The 19175-nt window shown below is 41.9% G+C and overlaps 1 protein-coding gene across 1 annotated transcript in view; it reads left to right on the forward strand.

The window, feature by feature from the left end:
- lsamp (limbic system associated membrane protein) overlaps window positions 1-13734 on the forward strand; it is a 166162-nt gene extending 152428 nt beyond the window's left edge. The window contains exons 5-8 of the mRNA XM_071532930.1: window positions 2310-2441; window positions 3556-3676; window positions 11350-11498; window positions 13637-13734. Of these exons, the coding sequence (XP_071389031.1) occupies window positions 2310-2441; window positions 3556-3676; window positions 11350-11498; window positions 13637-13734 (500 nt within the window). The remainder of the gene's footprint in view (window positions 1-2309; window positions 2442-3555; window positions 3677-11349; window positions 11499-13636) is intronic.
- Window positions 13735-19175: the final 5441 nt, after the last annotated feature.

Here is a 19175-nt window from a genome sequence, read left to right on the forward strand (position 1 = left end):
CCCTTCATGATTGAGTCGCTCTCCACACACACACCAGGTGAGATTATAGACGATCATTGCCGCACTTACACCGCTAGCCAAGCCACTTCCTCTCATCTTTCCATTTCATTTCATTTCTCTCCTCCCCTCTCACTTCTCATCTGTCCTCTGTTCTTTGATCTTCGCAGTCACCTGGCTTTCTGTCTCTCTGTGCGGCTTCACACCAAAGCACGGAGATGATTGAGCTTCAATAGAATTTCCATGGCAACAGATTTTCAATCATACCTCTCCAATCAGGCTTCCCTGGCGGTTTGTCCGGGGACCGCCGAATGTGGTCCGGTTCAGACTTTGATCATGATCCCGCTGATCTTTCTATCAACATGAAATTATACTGTAACCGTGGACCTCCATCTCAATCGTGCACTTGGTTTGGATAATTTGGATATTTTTTTCTGCTACAAACACTGAAAATCAGATCCAAAAATCTAATAACTGTTATCCATTTCTGAGATTTTTACCATTTGAGGTTCAGTCATGCATAGAAGTCATACTGGGGTGTTTTTTTGGAGGTCGTTACTTGGCGTTCGCGTCAGCTTTATGGCTCGAAATGGCACAACGATTTTTTTTGCGCTCACCAAAGCAGAACAGCCGTTTTTCAACTAACCTCTCATATCCGAGTCCCCGGAGTTGCCGGTTCATTTCCCAGGGCACGGCGCCTCGGTCCCACGGCGCCCGCAGCCCCTCAGTCGGAACATGAGCACGCACTTACCCACAACTGAGATCGCTGACATTTACTGTTGTTACAAACAGTGCCTTTTTCCCCGCTCACCCCGCAGATCTCCTTGGTGCAATTTATTTCCTCAGCCAAGAAACCATCATTTCTTATTTTTAGGATTAAGGGAAATATCAGTCAATGTTATTGTGGTTATTAGATTTGCCGGGTCCGCAGAGACTCCCTTCCTCATTCACTGCAGATAATTGTATCTTTCTGAGGAATACCGTGAGACCTGCACTGTTGACATAGTGGGCACAGACTGATGATTTCTTATTAAGTTACTGCAGTTTCAGATAACTTCATTTTCCATATTAAAGTCAAGTGAATGTTGCACATGATGTATAGTTATACGGTATATACTGTACAGTATATCATATGCAATATAAATTATCACAGCCCTATCAAATAAATTGAGAATATCTCATGGCAGTCACAGTAATGCTATCCTCAGATGTGGTTGATGATGTGTGTTTGGCATTTTCCCCCTCCTGACCCACCCATAGATCATTAATAAGACATACCAGATCTCTCATAATGAGATGACAGAGATGCTGTGTTCTTTACATGGCTAATTAGCTGGCTTGTTCATTAAGCAATTAGTCAGATATCTGTCTGTTAGTCTCTGTGGTTTTCTTGCCTTCTGTTCAAATGTTGTTAAACTGTTAATTGAGGCCTTCAGACAAACAACCAAGCGGTTTTACAATTTTTCAAATATCAAACACAACAGTTGTTGTTGTACTTCCAAATCTTTCAGTGTGAGTTTTTCTTCATGACCTGAATGTGAATTTGCACCACCTCTCTTGTCTGGGACTGCGAATGTGAAGAGCATTAAAACACGCTCGATTCCAAATTGCCGCTCATTTGATATGATTATTTTGGATATCTGTTTCATATCTATTCCGGGATGCAACCTATATCCGACACCAATATGAACTGACAGCGATGTCGAAAAGACATGCACGCACAGAATAACAACAAAAGACGTCACATCCTTTTTTTGTACCTACGCTTCTCGAACTCGTTTCGGTGCATGCCTTCGAGTTTTGACTGAATCAAGCCATCTTCCCAAATCCCAATCAGGTCAGCTGTTTCTCTTCCTTCCCGTTGTTGTGTCTCGTTGTCCTCCATGCCATCGCTGCAGCTTCTGTTGCTGTTGACACTGATTAGAAAACATCAGATCCGTGTCACACGTGAAGGAAAAGAATCAGAATTGGGACACTTTCAGCTGCAGTGTGAACATAGCCTCAGGAAGTACCTCAAAGTTCTTTAAAAGTCTGAAGTTCTTTGTCTGACAGTTGTTGCTCTTCCACATTCATCCTGCAATTATCCATCTGTGAATGTGGTTTCTCTTCCATTGGCACTGATGGTCAGTGGATGAGGCTGGTTCAGAGCCATTGGGAAAAGTGAGAGTGGAGATTAAAAGGAAATCTAATTACATCAAAGTGGAGCTGAAAAATTAACTCTGTTTTCATCTCACCTCCTTTTTCTTTATTTCTTCCCTCTCTTCCCTGCTATCTTTCCCCACCTCTCTCTCTCTCTATCTCTCTCTCTGTAGCGGAGCCGCTGGATGGAGAAGAGTACCTGGACATATCGGGTATCATGCGAAACCAAGCGGGACGCTACGAATGCAAGGCCAGCAACGACGTCGCCACGCCCGATGTCAAATACGTCAACGTGGTCGTCAACTGTAAGTGTTAAAATCGATCACTGGCCACAACCGCAACATTCACATCACGTCTCACGCAAGGCGATGCACTCAACAAATAAAAGCGCAGAAAGTCAAGATTGTGTCGAGGGTAGAGACAAAGTGCAGTGGAGAGTGGAGCCCACATCTCGAAAGTTTTCGAGGACCCTTCGCTCTCGTCTCCTCGTGATTAATCTGTGTAAAATACGATCTCTAATTTCGGCCCACGTCTGACTTTGATTGAAATTGTCACATCCACGCTGATTCTCGAGCACCACGTATCATTTAACAGACACTTTTGTGCCGTTGCAAAACAAGATCGCCTAATTTCATCTTGTCAGGGGTCCTTGTTAGATCTGATGAGTGCAATATGTTAGTGGCTGAGGATGGCTGAACAGCGCATGAAACGTCTCGATGCCCCTCGAGACGACACGAGTTATAGAATTCGCTTTGATCTCCAACACAACGCATAGGGCCGTTTGCCAAAACAGTAATTTAGCCAGGTCTCCATTCCCAAATCAAATGAGGACGCTGCTCTCTATATCGAAGCATTTTATAGCTTGATCTTTGATCTTAAATGGAAAATGAGCATTCATCTATATAAGGCATATTTTTGGCTATGATGTTTGTAGATATACTGTGTGTATGCTGATTGGTTAAAAAAAATAAGATAAGGAATGTCAGCCAAAAGTCATCCATGATATTAATGTGTAGTCTTTGAACTTTGAGCACTGATTAATATTCCCATTGAGTACCAAATCTACCCTACTTTGGACTTCAAGGCCTAGAATAAGAATGAGATTTGACACAAAAAACACAAAAACAGAATGTAAAAAGACTTTCACTCAGGCATAACATATTTTCCAAGAAATGACCCCATTTGGAGGCACAAAACAATATAAAGTATGAATAATTTGTTTTACTTCTAACTCGCTTTCCCGTAAAAGCAAATCTCAAAGCATTTGAAGGAAAAACAAAGAGAAAGCACGGGCGGTTGTAGTGCTGGACTCCAGCCAGGGGGCATTGAGGATCTTAGGTTACACGGGGGAGATTTGTGGGGCGAGCAGTTCATTGAAGGTTTCACAGATGACTGATGTCAGTGTGTGTGACTCTGCAGACCCTCCGACCATAAAGAAAACCCAGAGCTCAGAGACCCAGGTGGGCCGCATGGGGATGCTGCAGTGTGACGCCACCGCCGTGCCCACGCCAGAGTTCGAATGGTACAGAGACGAGAAGAGGTAAGACTTGACACACATTCACGCTGCAATCCCCCGCACCCATATCACAATTAGACTTCTGTACAGACTCGCACGCTATCTGATGTTGCTTGTTATTCGAGCTAAAGCGGCACATGATGAGACGACAAAAGGTTTGGCCGGTTCTAAGCGTCTTACCCAGGACACTTCAAGATCAAATGGCCACGGACGAAGAAAGACAGGAGCACTCTGCAGCCTCTAGATTTAGGTCAGATTTAATGGGACAATGAACAGACTGACATGATATGAGTAGATTCACTAGGATTGGAGTTTTCATCTTATTCACTAAAAAATGGATGCACATCCAGTTGTGGCGCAAAAGCCCCTTCATCACTATCTGCAAGAGCAAAATGCCTGTTTCAAGTGACCAAGGCTGGAACCCTTGCTTATCATTCGAGTTCATTTATTTTTGAAGCATGTGTCAAAGGACGTTACAGAGAATGAGCCTACCTAGATTTAACTAATCAACAATCAATCATGGAACAAAATGATGTAGTACAGTATGCAACAAAATAAAATAGAAGGAAGCCAAAAAAAAGAAAAAGCAAAAAATACAAAATAGCATGTTGGAGAGGCATGACAAGCATACATAACCAGTGGTTCTCAACATGGGGTCTGGGGACCACCAGGGGTCCTTGAGGGGGTTCCAGGGGGTCTCCAGCAAATTGATGAATTCTTAAACTTCAGCATTATTTCATTTACAAGAAGTTATTAGAGAATGTCGAAGAATGACTATTTTGATCATAGTTTCACTGTTATCTCTCCACCTACAATACAGATAGTCATGGAATACTGGACAAAATCATATCTAACAATAAAAATATTCTCAGATTTGGGTCTGAGAGAAATAATATCATCAAATGGGGGTCTGTGGTCCTAATGTGGACTAAATTAGGGGTGCTTGATATGAAAAAGGTTGAGAATCACTGACCTAGATAGCCTAGCCTACCCAGCACCACCAACCTTAGACCCTCAATGCAAGCAAGGAAAAACTCCTAAGAAAACCTTATTAGGAAAAAAATGGGAGAAATCTTGGGTGAGGTTTGCGCTATTACCTGCGCAAACCTTTAGTGAATCTGGGTTAGTCACATACTAATTCATTCATTCATTCATTCATTCATTCATTCATTAGCCTATCTGCCCCCAGTGGCTGTTAAGAGGCATGGCAGTGTCTACAGACAACGCTGAACCAGGATCGTTCACCCGCCTCCTCTCTGCACCACTGCTGAACAGTGTAGGCTGCTTCATGTCTATAACACTGTGTGTCCTTGTTTTCATGGGCAGGCCTGTTTGAAGTGGTCAGGGTCAGAAGCTTTCTTCATGGTTTGTCCTGAGTTGATTCCTCCTCATTTCCCAAACTTGGCAGCGGCTCGCTGCCTTCATCACTCCATCCTTTGTCACTAAGCCTGCTCTATCTCTCTGTGCTCTACCCAATGCTTTGTGCGTTTTCCTTGTCTCTCCCTTGGCTCTCTTTGTCAAAGCGGGCCCTCACAACGATTCCATTGTCATATCCCAATGTTAATTTGATGACATCATCTGTGTAGTTTGATAATGACTAATCACCCACTTAATCACTCACTAGGCTGTTATTCCGCTGTTAATCGCACATTAGCATGAAAGATGGCGGCGGATTCTGAAATATTCTTTTGAAAAGAGAAAGGGAGAAACAGATAGGGTGTACACTCCTGCATGTGATTCATACTGTCTTTTATTTTTTTCCACAAAGGTAACCCCATTTTCATATCACTCATAATTCAAGTGAAATGGAAAGTAAGCTCGCCGCATTGTACTCGCTCATGTGAAATTGCAAAATGTAAATATAATACGACCAGGCTCGGGTGTTCATTGGAAAGGCACCAATTTAAGTGTCATGCAGAAATCGGGGAAAACACTTGAAGAGGACCGAACTGTGATGACATTCAAAGGCGATGATAACCCGGTCCCTCCGTTCCAACACTTGTCATTTAATAACCCCCGAGATTGCCGCTGCCGCAGCCAGCTCGCCACCCAAGTAGAGGGCTTTGATGGTGCAGCTGATGATAAGGAAACTGCACATGTAGAGCTCCGCAATCTGCAACTCCATTCCTTACCCCGACTGCAGCAGTAAAAGTTCTCTGAAGAAGGGGAGAGAAACATCGGAGGAGTGGCACAAGTGTTATCACAGATATGGTCTCTAAAGTAATAGGCCTATCACGGCGGTGCTTGAAGTGAAAAGATTTATGGTCGTTGAAATATTTTTGCATTATCTGTTGTTCCGCAATTTTTTCCTCCTTCCATCTATCTCGGTTGTTTTGTCCCCTGGAGGATTTTGGCTGAGCGCCTCTGCATGGTCCCCCTCTCCCTCTGCGTCAGTGGAAAGTGTTATTGCACTTTCTCCTTGGATGATGATGTTAATGCACCATAATAATATCATTTATCCTTGCTTGGCTAGTTAATTTTATAGTCCCCTCCCCAAGAATCAAAGCTAATGCGCCGTAGCCTATTGTGCCTTATTTACCTGATTGTCGAGGTGGGGTCTTGTTGCTGCACTTGTTTTCCTGTTAATCAGTTTAACCTTCCTGGCACATGGCTCATCAGTGGCTGCTCTTAAATCCCTGTTGGAAACACAAAGAGCAGATGCAGCTCTGCACGAACAGCATATGCTCTATACTCTCTCTATATATGCTATTGGATTACTCCACTGACTCACTTTCAACTGATATAAAACAAACACCCTTGAATTTGGACAATCAGTTGAGTGCATGAGTCATTTCTAAGGGTGCGATCACGCCTACAGTTTGTTCCCACTGCTCCGAACCCTAATGGAAAATTTTACTTTGTTACATTTTGTGTTTTTCTACAATCGAACCAGTGCTTGCATCCAAAAGTCACATGGACTCACAAGTAGTTTTGGTAACCTGTCAACCCGCCAAGGTTTTGGTTGCAGGGGGGGAGTCAAAACAAAACTGATTCCAGTCCCTGTCACTTTAGGCCATAATTGACCTTCTCTGATGTTCATATCAGTTAAGAAAACATGAAGAAATAGTATATGAGCTTCAGTCCAGACTGAAGTTTGCCCTTGGTTCTTTTTGTTATGTTAGGCTTTCCAAGCATGAGCATCCGTCTCTTTATACCCATAAACCCTTGTGTTTTGAGTTAATTTCCTGTAGTCGGTTTGCATTGTGTCACCGTTCTCTTGTTAGAGGATTGAGACTCAGGCGGTCTCGAATGTCATCGTTCTCACCTGCCTAAAACAAACTGAAGTAAAGAAGGAAAACACTCCAGAGTTCAAACAAACCACTTCAAACACACTTGGCCCTAACGCCGCATGGCTCTCCTCTCCCTGCTATCCCCTGAGCAGAGAAGCATGCCGGTGAACCCACATAACTACGCTACTATCTATCCTATGTCTAGATTTATGTCCATGTGAAAAGGTGTACCCCCTCACCTGATGGAACATAATTCATCCCCTTAACTACACAGCATCATTGACTTCGCCATCTCCCGGTGAGATTGCCTCCGCAGGATCCGCGGGTCTCCGTGGCGCTTATAGATCCAATTAGCCTCAGTAGAGTGTGATCCATCATGATCCCGGAGCAGCTAGCCCGCAGTTCATAACTGATCGCTGCTACTACCTGGCTGGTTCTTTGATCAGGACCCTCCTCCTGCTTCTTCTGCTTCCTCTCTCTCTCTCTCCTTGTTAATGGCACTGCATGACGAGATGTCTTAGCTCTTAAAACCAGAACTCACTGATCTGGGTGGCTGGTTAGGGTAGATTCACTTTCAAGTCAATCCAATTAAATTCAAAATGTGAATCAAGCTGTAATTCGTATGAAATCGGTAGTGTCTTCATTATCCATTTTTATTTTTTATTTTTTTATGAGAATCTTTTCATGGCAAAATATTTCCAGGTTTTGAATATTTGAAAATCCACTTCCAGAATTGATTGAATTGAAAGTGAAGCGTTGTTTTTTTTTTTTTGTTTTTTTTTGTTTTTTTTTTTGTTCTCAGATAATTCTCTAATGTTAACTTCAGCTGATGCTGCAAAGGAGGAGCTGCAACTCTAATTGAGCCCAGAGATATTATTGTGCAGTATTATGGATGTCAGTTAAGGTTATGATCTCCTCATAGTTCATTACATTAATTACATCTTTATAAATGTGTTTGCAGAAGCAACCACCCACCTCTTATACTAGCTGTAAACTGTGTTTATCTACAAAGCCATCTTCTGAACGGGGATGTCACTCAGCTGCTTGTACAGTCTATCACTCCATCCATGTTTGTAACATGGGAAACCCAAAGTGAGTCGGCAGCTAATGTGACAGACAGATATGTTTGTTGGTTTGTCAGCCGATACATGATTGTTGTCACAGCCGGCCGACCATTTTCAATCATTCCTGGGTTACAAGTCTCAGCAGGACTCTCCGCTTGATTTCATTTATCATCAGCCTTGAATCATAACAGGCCTGTCACTCTCTGTGGCAGTGATAACCTACTTTAGATGCTCCCACACGCTACAGAATCAAATCTGTCCGTGTGATGATTTGCTCCGGTCCTCCATCTCTGCTGGCCTGCGACTGCAAACCCAGCGCACACTCCGCCTGCCCTCCACTGAATGGAGGGGTCAGATCATTCAAATCCAGGGTGTAAGGTTACAGAGTGGCTCCGTGTATATTGAGGTGAACATCAAACCCACTCAGTAGACCGCTACTGCCCTCTGTCTGCGAAGATGGATGCCACGTTTAATGATGACAACACTTGGAAAATTACACTGCAAAAAAAAAAAAAAAAAAAGGTACACATGAATTATTTCTGCCAGCATTCCTGATAATGTATTCTGGCTCAGTATGCTAGATGAAGCTGGCAGAGGCACAGGCATATTCGAGGATGAACTTGAAATCAAAAGTGCGAGATGTTCTGGGCTGAAGCTTGCCAATGAGTTAAAAGTTAAAATGAGCAGCCAAAATGTCGAAGCAGTATTCCCAGAGTAAATGCTAAGAGAAAAGTAGAACCATGCAGCTTTTTGGGCCAGGGATCCAGTTTTGCTGTTCTTTATTTATTGTGCTGCTGGGCGTTGAACTCACAACCTATTTTGAAATAAAGTCAGACTCCAACCAAACTCTAACCCAAACTTTAGAGGGAGAAAAGAAGGGAGTTGCATCTCTTCTGACCTGCTTCGGTCAGCTCCAGCTTCATATTCCCCTGCAATAGCAAAAACAATCATACGCTATAATCTATAGTAAAAATAGCTGCATGCTTTGGAGCCTCTGTAGTGTTGTGTGGTATCTAGGTCTCTCAGCTCGCTCTGTGGGCAGATAGTCCTGTTTAATAGTACAGTCACTTCTCATGAAGACACACAGGAGAATATATTTGCTGCCGGGCCTTATCGTTGGAGGGGGTATTCTTTAGATGGAGTGGGGCCACTGTTGGCACGCTCGCCCTCCGTTAGGCGACACACACACACACGTACACACGCACACTCTGCCCAAGGTGTCCCTATGGGAAGGACCTCAGCACTTTATCAAGTTCCTGCACCCCGCTGGGCTAAATTATGCTGTGCCATGATGTGCGCTTTCCTTTTTATGCTAATTCTTTTCTATCAGCCAAGTATGTGTCAGCATAAACTCCCGCTGCCCCGCTCGAGTTCGGATTACCACATTACCCGGACTTAAGCAGGATTAAGTCGAGGCACCTTAAATTAACTTCACCTTATCCATGATACGAAGCGCTCAATCAGCCTAGAACAAGCGGAATCCATTAAGTTCGCCGCACTGTTAAAAGTTTTTATTTAGCAGCGATGATGTGAGGAACAGTTCATCACCGAGGTACACAGTCTATGTCAGCAAATTCTATTGATTTATTTGTTCTGAAAGGGGTTCAAGGTTGACATAATTGATTGTCAGAAGCCCCGCTGGTCATTAAAGCTCCCAGAGGTTAAGGCTAGGGCCTCGGCCGCATACTAAACTTTTCATCCCAAAATTTGATAACAAAGATCCCACTGCCTGTTTGACAGCAAAAACAGAATAAGATCTGCTATGGTTATGAAAGAAAACATCCTTATAGTAAAATTGTCGAATTAGAGATATTACAGTTCGAAATTACACATAAATATCAAAGAGACCCAGGAGTATCACTGTGACTACGACCTTCGCACAGCTTACTATTTGGCTTTTTTGTCATGGAATTTAAGTTTATTCTAATGTTGTGCTCATTATAAGTCATTAAATCTCTAAAAGCCTGAAATGAAAATGGAAATGCACAGCCTGGACAGTGACACTGCTTACTGAGAGCTGTCTCTTATTTCCCTTTCTCTCCACATAATCCAAAGGTCAGGGCATCGCTTTTCGGTAATGATGCGGCATCACTGTGCATGAAAAGCGCTGAGAAGTGTTGTTCCAAAATGATGTAGGCCTATCTGCCGTTTGACGCCTACACTCAGAAAGTTCGCTGACATGAAAGTGACTGCTATTGCAAAATGACTGCTGGCAAAAAAAAGTAAAACTCATTATGGAATATAATTGAAGTTATTAGCTATCTAAAGACCTTTACTTACATAATAGAGACATTTTGAACAGCTATTAACGTCTATTAAAAGTTTTCTTTTTTTTTTGTCCATTTTTGAGATAATTTGTGTGGTTAATATGCGCCAACGCCTTTGTTTTCTTAGCTGATAGAGTTTTGGAATGAAGCCCTTTAAATGTCTTCTATATCTAGTTCTACATTCATTCTCCAGGCGGTAACTCCAGGACATCAGCAACCACATCACAGAGCTGTGTGTCATGGAGCTTATTGAACGGTCAGCCACATAAGTATGGACAGCAACACGCTGTTTCTTGAAGTCAGGCTCTGTGTGTTCAGTTCAAGCTTTGTTCAAACCCACAGAACTTTATTTTACATTCTAGTCAAGAACGCAAGGTTTCCAAAGACACCAAGTTTGTCATGCTGAGTTAAAGGGACATGTGTATAAAATAGTGCACAAACATCTAGATGTTTTCCATTTGATGTAATGGTGCCGCCATAACAAAATGGTAGCTTGAGTTTGAATAATAAGCGTGTTATAGCTTCAACGAAGCGTTGGAACGAGCAGATACAGAATATGTATGTGACATTGTCGTGCAGAATGGAAAAAAAAATCTAATTTTGAAGCTACTTAAGAGGAAATTTAAGGGGAAACTCAGGGTGCAAGGAGAAAAAAATGGAATTTATACAAAAACAAATGCATACTACAAAATGTAAGGTTTTGGCAAAATTAGTGTTTGTTATTTTGAGTAGTTTCTAACATGAAGAGATATACAGAAACATATTTTTCATAGCAACATGCGCTGTAGAAGGAGCAGAGTTGTGTGTTTGGGATGTTACACCACATAGAGAAACACCTAAGAAACCTGCCAGCCACCTTCTGATGAGTGTCATAATGCTGTATGCCTGATGCTCAGTCCTAACTTAAGTTGTTGGAGCCAGAAACACAAGTAGGTTATGAATAACTACTAGAACTAGAACCAAAGTGCATACTCCCTTCTTATTGACATCCAATTAAAATGTTGGATATTGTTTGTTGTTGTTTGTTAATTCAGTTTTTTGCCCAAAATATCACCTTTCTGGCTTCAAGTCCTCTCACCCTCATTATTTGCAGTGTGTTTTAATTGGCTGTGACTCTATCTGCCTCTCCTCTCCAGGCTGTCCAATGCCCAGGGCATCAATATCCAGATCCTTGGCACCACCACTATCCTTATGATTGCCAACGTCACCGAGGAGGATTATGGAAACTATACCTGTGTGGCCACGAACAGACTGGGCATCCAGAACGCCAGCCTCTTCCTCTATAGTGAGTAGACACCATCCCAAATATGCTCTGTTATCACATACACCTAACTATTGGTACAAACAGACTTGGCATCCAAAATGTCAGCTCCAGTAAGTATACAGCACCCCAAATACTACTGTTACTCCTTACTGTTGCATCTCATGCCACACGCTCAGCAAAAGTGTTGAATGTGAAATGTCACAGCGTCTGGTATGATAATATCAACCCCAAATATTTGTGTTCTTGCAGAGCGTCAAGGTAGGCATGAATGACTAGCAGTTTTTTTTTTCTTCCAATTAAATTTCACATTGAACTTCATTGAAAATCTGTAGGAGGAACTGCTGAAATGATGTGTGCTTATTGTTAAGCTCTGTAGCAAGAGCGTACTCAAACCCTGTTTTGTAGTAATGTTAGCAATTTAACCAATCATGTACTCCACACTGCCCCAGAATGATTTAAAGCCAAGTGTAGGCTGCGGCTGAGTCCTCATGGAAATGCAGTGAAATTGCTGGAAAGAGAGCCTGACAGTGACATATCTGGAGTCAGGTGATGTTTATAGGTTTCACTTAAAGTCAATAGAAACTCAAAATTGAATAGAATCGCAGTCAGTCCAAATACTTTTGGCAGCCTAAAATGGAACAATCATGTACAAAAAGGAGTGGAGTTTAACTTTTTATGTTCCTTTAACTGTCAATCCAATGTAGCTGAAAATAACCTTGAAATTAAAGCTGAAAGTCTGCATTCTAACCTTGTAATCATCGTGTCATTTCATATTCAAAGTATTACGAGCGTGGAGCTAAAATATCAGAAGATGGTGTTCGTCCATTGCTTTGGAAGTATACTGTATGATAGTTAATGTAAAGTGTGGTGCACTACAAACTACTTCCCAGCCACTAAACCCCATACTAAAAGACCAGGCATCCTGATTACCATCATCTTACTCTTCAGTAAGTGAATCTACTCACAACGATTCAGCCACTCCTGAACCAATGCACCTGTATTAGGTTTAAAACTCTTATTCTATTGGCCCTGCTTGTGCCTCTTCTACGATCTCCACACTTTCACAATAGCAAAGCAGTCAATACCTCACCATGACCACCAGATGTCACCCACACCTCATAAATGACATCTGCAGTGACTCATGGTTTTGCATGGACTACTCTCTTAAAAACTCATTACCTAAACTCAATCATTTACATTACATTGTAGACATTTACTGATCCAGAGCGACTGCCAGTGAGTGCAAAAGTAGAATAAGCATATAATCTTTGCAGTAAAATTATTCATAAATCTGTATCACCATCATTACAAGCAAGCAAGAATAAGGAGAGCTCAGTGCTAAGACAATAGGTGTAACACATTTTGCTGCGTCTGCAGAACAGTGTTGGCTCGATACTCTTTTCAAAAGTAATGTTATTACTCGGCTTAATACCCCCTGGGAGCAGTAATTCATTATATTACTTTTCTGTTAAACCCCTAAAATTGGCAGTTGGCATCCTTTGTTGCGTTCAGTAATCTGGATAATTCAATCATCAGTGTGTGACTTGTAAGGGAGTCCAACCAGGGCTGACGTTCTGCGTTCTCCTCATACTTCTGCTTGTTAAAATCAAAATGGTGGGAATTAAGGCCTAGCTCCATACGCACAATGTCAACTATTCTGCCATTTCTCATCCAGCTAATCAAGGGATTTGGATAGTCATATTTTTTGGATAATTCACCTTCAGTCTGATATTTAGTAGCACACCATTCTTTTGTGTGATTTAGCTTCAGGCTGTTCCCTCATGAACAGGTTACCGCTGCGTACTCTTTCATGTGCCGCATACACAGCCGCCCCAAATGCAGTTTAATCTACAGGAGTGCAGGAGTCGATTTCAGTGACTCCCCCAATTACAATCAGAGCTGGAAAAGTCACGCAGCACTGCGCACAATGCAAAAGTGTGAGGTAAAGAAAGAAAAGAGCCAGGGAAAAAGGTCAAGGAGTTTATTTTGCCTTTTTTAACAAGACAGGAGCAGGAAAGTGATTTAATTATACAGTACAAGCCAATATTTCAATCCTGGGTCTGTGTTTCTGCATTGACTTTCCTTGAAACTTCACACAAACTCTTCTCTCTCTCTCTCTCTCTCTCTCCCTCTCTCTCTCTCTCTCTGTCTGTCTGCAGGACCTGGGACAGGTCGAGATATCAACGGCTCTGCCTGTGTATCTCAATCACTGTGGCTCCTGCTGGCCTGCTTCGCCTGCCTTTTCTTCAAGTGTTAATACCACCCTCCTCCTCCTCCTCCTCCTCCTCCTCCTCCACTGGCCTCCTCCCCTCCCTCCTTCCTCCTCCTTCTCCAACCCACCGACATCCTTACTGCTACCTTATTACCAACTGTACCACCCCCCCCAGACTGTTTGCATTGTGTTACGACAAAAACCTAATGTGCTCCGAAAAAGCACTGCTTAGAGATATTAAGAAATGTGACGGGCTACGAATAAAATGATAAGTTTTAAGAAAAAGAAAAAAAAATCATAATAATAATAATAATGAAGGACAAAACAAGCAAACAGTGCTCTTTTTAAAGAATTGCATTGTTATTTTTAATTCGTATGTATTTCTTTGTTTCTGCTAAATCTCGTCTTTGGGGTCTGGACTGGGTTCGGGATTTGTTGTATCTCGTCTACATGGGTGTGGAAGTAGAGGCGCCCCGCCTTAAAGGGACGTCCACAATCACGTGTCTCTAGAGGTACTGAAGACATGAGGTATATTTCCTCTTACTCCCATAGTTGCATTACTATAACTGAAATTGTATCGTTAGATTTAACCAACCATTTAACCAGTGCATTAATGAGAAACAAGCAAAGTATCTGCCAAATATCAATAAAAAAAACGTATAGATTTGACACTAACACATACCGAGGTCAAAGGGAACATATTGCAGCCAGTGAGCCGATCCTGTAACATTACTGAGAGAGATTAGTGCTTGATATACTTGTTAATGTCTATACTACCATAACCTGATGCTACTAGACTGAAACAGACATCCAGCATTAGCTACACAGTCAGATATCTCCTGAATCGATGACCTTGTTTTGTGCGATGCAGCAGCCTGGATCGTTGAAATCGAGGACGCACAGGGACTAGAATAGAGTCAGGTCCTGTCGAGCTAAAACCACACCGAGTACAAACCCTAGGAAACAAATTCATCTGCTGTTGGATATCTACATCCTCGTTCAGTGGCCTGGCAACCACTCGCCTTTATTCCAAAAGAAAACCCTCCTCCCTGCAGCAGGACTCTCACTTAGCAAACCACAGTAGGTGACAATGATGCGTACTGTACATAGTCAAATTTTGTATTTCTTTATGATAAGATAACTTGTTCCGCCACTGTAACAAGAGGAAATAGCGAAAAAATTTGTTGCAGTGTATGTTGCTTGTTTGATGACCAACCAACCGTACTGTGCAGCTCGACTCTGCTCCAGCGCAGACTGCACTGCATTTAGCTACATATATGTAAAACCACATATAGTGTTTGCTTTTAGTTGACGAGTTTTGGGTATCAATGAAATACCATAATGCTCCTGTACTGCTGGAATTGGGATAGAAATGTATGACACCAATGAATGACTTGCTTTTAGTTTTTCTCTTTCCAAAAGGTATGTGTTTTCATATGAAATGATACAGCAAATTCATAATATATTGAGATTGAGTTTATTTCTATTTCTTTTTCTCTATGTCTTTATTTCATTCAGTTTCATTGTGTATATATACTTGAATCCGATGTCCTTATATATGAAAAGACAAATTTAATGTGTCCATGTTTCTGAATAGGTTAGTAATTTGTCGAGGATGAGTAACTTGTAGATTTTCCTAAATTTGGCGACCCTGCTCTATCATGTGAAATTAGAGAATAATGTTTTGGGGGAAAAAAATGATTTAGCCTAAAAAGAAGAATGTTGTTGTGCAGTTATGGTTCACTTTGAGATGACTGGGTTATGTGACACTTTAGGGAATGGAATATAACATCCAGCTTGTCATGGAACGAAAGCACTTCAGTAACTGGGATGCAATATGAGAGCGGGCAAGATGGATACTGAATGCTCACTCCTCTCAATTGTTCCATCAAGGCCGCGTGCTGATTGGCTCCTTACAATGTATTACCATTGTACACCGCTACCCTAAGAGTCCCGACGAATCCTTTTCTCATCAAACCTCCTCCGGTAGTTAGTCCGATTAGTGACCTTGCCCACCGTTTCTCTCCTTATGAACAAAGTGGTAAAACCGATACGACTGACAGTCAGTATTTTGTAATACACACAAGACGAAATACACCTTTCCAAACAGTGTCATTCTTTCAGCATACAGCATAGGCTACAGGTTATTGCTTTTGCGACGACCCAGCTGAAGAGAATCGCTAAAAAAAAACGGCAAACTATTAGCTGCCTTTTTGCCATTTCTCGTGACCTAAGGTGACTAATACTGTGTGGACTCCACCGCCGACCCGCAGCTCCTAGACTGGATGTGCGTACGTGTCTCCGCTCTGCTCAATGACCAAGCTGAGACCATGCAGTACTGTACACGTGTAATTACTGTCATCCTTGTCATACATTAAAGACTTATTCCCAGTGTTTTTTCATTGTAACTGCTTCTGAGGTCATGGCTGTGTGACGTTGTGGTGTTGATGATGCCATGTGATCCGGTCTAATTTTTCGTGTGGATGAAACAGTATTTGTTAGTGCTGTGCAGAGACTGAGACTGATTCCACGATTCAATCAAATCTGTGCGGAGGCATAAACGATTAAATATCTCTATCATCTCTATCAATCACAAAATAAACACAGTAACATCTTCCAATCAACTGGAAGCAACTCTAGAGAATAAGCTTACACATGCTTTTTTTCCTATTTGTTTTGAACAAATAACTAATAACCCACTACAGTGTGGGTGAACTTGACTCTTGATGTTTTGTACTACATAGGTATCTCTGCTGGCTCTTTTGCCGCTTGCCCGTACCTGAGGATGCTAGTTTATCATCAGCAGTTATCTTCTTACTGTAATAAGAGTCTGAATGATCTGGAAGCTCTGGCGAAGCAGTAAAAGTTTGCATGAGAACAGTCTGTTGCTACAGTATAATGTCTATTCCAGTTAGTCTACCTGTCTCACTGTGTGTCACATTAAAACCTCAGGGCAGTGAGGCTGGCCTTGGGCAGTAATTGGCAGACTTTCAGCCAAACTAAATGTGTATTTTTCTGCTGGAGGAGTATCTACAGAGACCGCACCAGACTACCAGAGCAGGGTCAAATTGCATTTGCAAATTACTCTCAGCATTTATTTTAAGCTGCTTGGAATGCCAGATGGGTAGAGTTTACCGCATTAGGGCAATTCAAGCTTGTTTACTAAGTTTGCTTAGTTTAAAGTATGCTAAATTGACTGGAATACTTTCCCATGATTGTCTAAACTTTCTCGCATTCAATTCAGAGTGAGGCGAAACCCCACTCATTTGGGTGTCCAAGCAGGTTAAAAACAGCTGTAAGAATTGACGTAGGTCTGCAGACCACCCATAGAAAAGCGATGGTGCTCTGTCTTATCCATAAAGCCGAGAGGATGAAGGAATACTGTCCATCCTTTGCTAATAGAGAGACCAACAGCCAGCCTATGCACACAGCACCAAACCCCTATAGACAGAACTGGATATCTACTATAGACTGTAGATGCAGTTTCCTCGTTTACGACTGAGCATTGCCTCAAAATATTACCATTGCTTCACTGTACAAAACTGGCTTATGTATGTGTGTGTGTGTACTCACCCGATTCAGTTTGTTATTATTAACCTCTCTGAGAAGTTCCAACATGAGGCATGAGATACATTATGAGTTGGCCAAACGGCTAACCATCCACTCTCCACTAAGCTATGGTTACAATCGTAACCCTCTATTTCAAATTTAGCTTTGTTTTTCCCTTTTCCTCCTATGTGTGTATATAAGATGTTTCTACAGTAGAATGTTGTAAAGTCAGCAAATCCACAAGATCCTGTTTATACAACTCAACCGTTCAAGTTGAAACAACAAATGTAACTATCACGTTTGTACTTCCCTCCCTTTGTCACGGGAAACCCAGATTCAATCAATGGAATATGACACAGCAATGTCCCGTTTTGTTTCGATTTTACTTTACTTTATTATGGCATAAGGTTATTGCAGTCAGTTTCTAAAAAAAAAATGATATGTAATGAAGGTATATGAGAAAATGTTCATAACACAAAATAAAGTTGTTTGAATTCAATGTTCTGTATTTGAATGTGACTTGAGATGTCGGGGCAAGTAAGCTCTTTTTTGGAGAACGCTTGGAACACACGGAATCTTAACGGTACTGTTGTGTTGATCACCGTGTAACATGCAAATAAAATAATATATGTATTGTTACGTTCTCTCTGGGGGAGATCTTTGTCCTGGTTAACATTTCTGATCAGAAACAACTGAAATTCTGCTCTTCACCGTTTCACTCTCGGTGTCACCGATGGGAGGTAAGGCTTGTTTCAGCACCGCATTAATATCAATATGGCACCGGCACTTTAAACTGCACCACTGTCCCCGCTGTGCAGCGTACTGCCATGGTAACTGTCGCATACTGCAAGCCACGCTGCAGTATACTGTTTCTCCACAAGGTGTCGCCACACACCAGCACATGGTCCTGCCAAGTACTGTGCGGTATCTGGTGAGAATGAGGACAAAGACACAGAAGCCACAGCATGTTAGACTGCCTGACTCTCCCAGTGGAAGGGTCCGCTGCTCTGAAGCTGGTCAATAGAGGAGACAGAAGCCCAAAGGTTAGGAAAGCAGGCTGGCGACTGGAGGGTTTCCAGCTCAAAGCAAAATGAGTAACGCTCCCAATTCCCTCGAACAGCTTGCTGCCGATGTGCCTCTGAGCAATGCACTTAACCCTCCACTGCTCTAGGGGAAGCTGCTCGGTGGCTAAAAGTAGCAGATTTTAGGTTTAAGTCATTTACTGTCGCTGTCGGTCTTATCCAGAGAGACTGAGCTTCATTTGATAGATTACTGTTACAATCACCCGAGAGTAAAGGGGTCAGAGCGGAGGTGGCAGAAGTACACAAATTCCTCACTCAAGTGCAAATACTCATCTAAAAATATACTCTGGTAAAAGTTGAAGTTCAAATCCTTTACTCAAGTCAGAGTATGAAAGTAGCCACATGGTCTTAAATTTACTTAAAGTATAAAAGTAAATGTAGTCCTCTAAAAAAGGCATTTCTAATTAACTAAACTGGTTAGCAGGTGATTTCACTGACATACTCTAATAATACTCATAATACTCTACTCTCTTCTTGCTTTTCTCATCTTCATGTTGCTTCTCTCTCTGTCCTTTTCCCTCCTTTTTGTTGGTGTCACTTTGGTGGCACTCGATCAGCTGCTTCCGGGATGGAAGCTGTCTGATGCGGAAAATAAATAAAAAAAATCAGTTGATGATTTCCCAGAGAGCAGCAAGTCTGTTTTGAAAATGTAGTGAGTAGAAAGTATAGATTTTTCTTTTGAAATTGAGTGAGTTAAAGTAAAAAGTCTTAAGTGAAAGAAAAACTTGAGTAAAGTACAGATACTTGAAAAACTTACTTAAGTACAGTAACTTTAAGTATTTGTTACTTCCCACCTCTGGGTCAGAGTCATAGTTTCTTACTAGCAATACTCCTGGGAGCCTATGATAATGTGAG

This window comes from Centroberyx affinis, unplaced genomic scaffold, assembly GCF_046629955.1.
Source record: "Centroberyx affinis isolate AG114_WGS23_722 - 3 ecotype Tasmania unplaced genomic scaffold, CSIRO-AGI_Caff_v1 ptg002285l_1, whole genome shotgun sequence".
In the NCBI taxonomy this organism is placed as follows: domain Eukaryota; kingdom Metazoa; phylum Chordata; class Actinopteri; order Beryciformes; family Berycidae; genus Centroberyx; species Centroberyx affinis.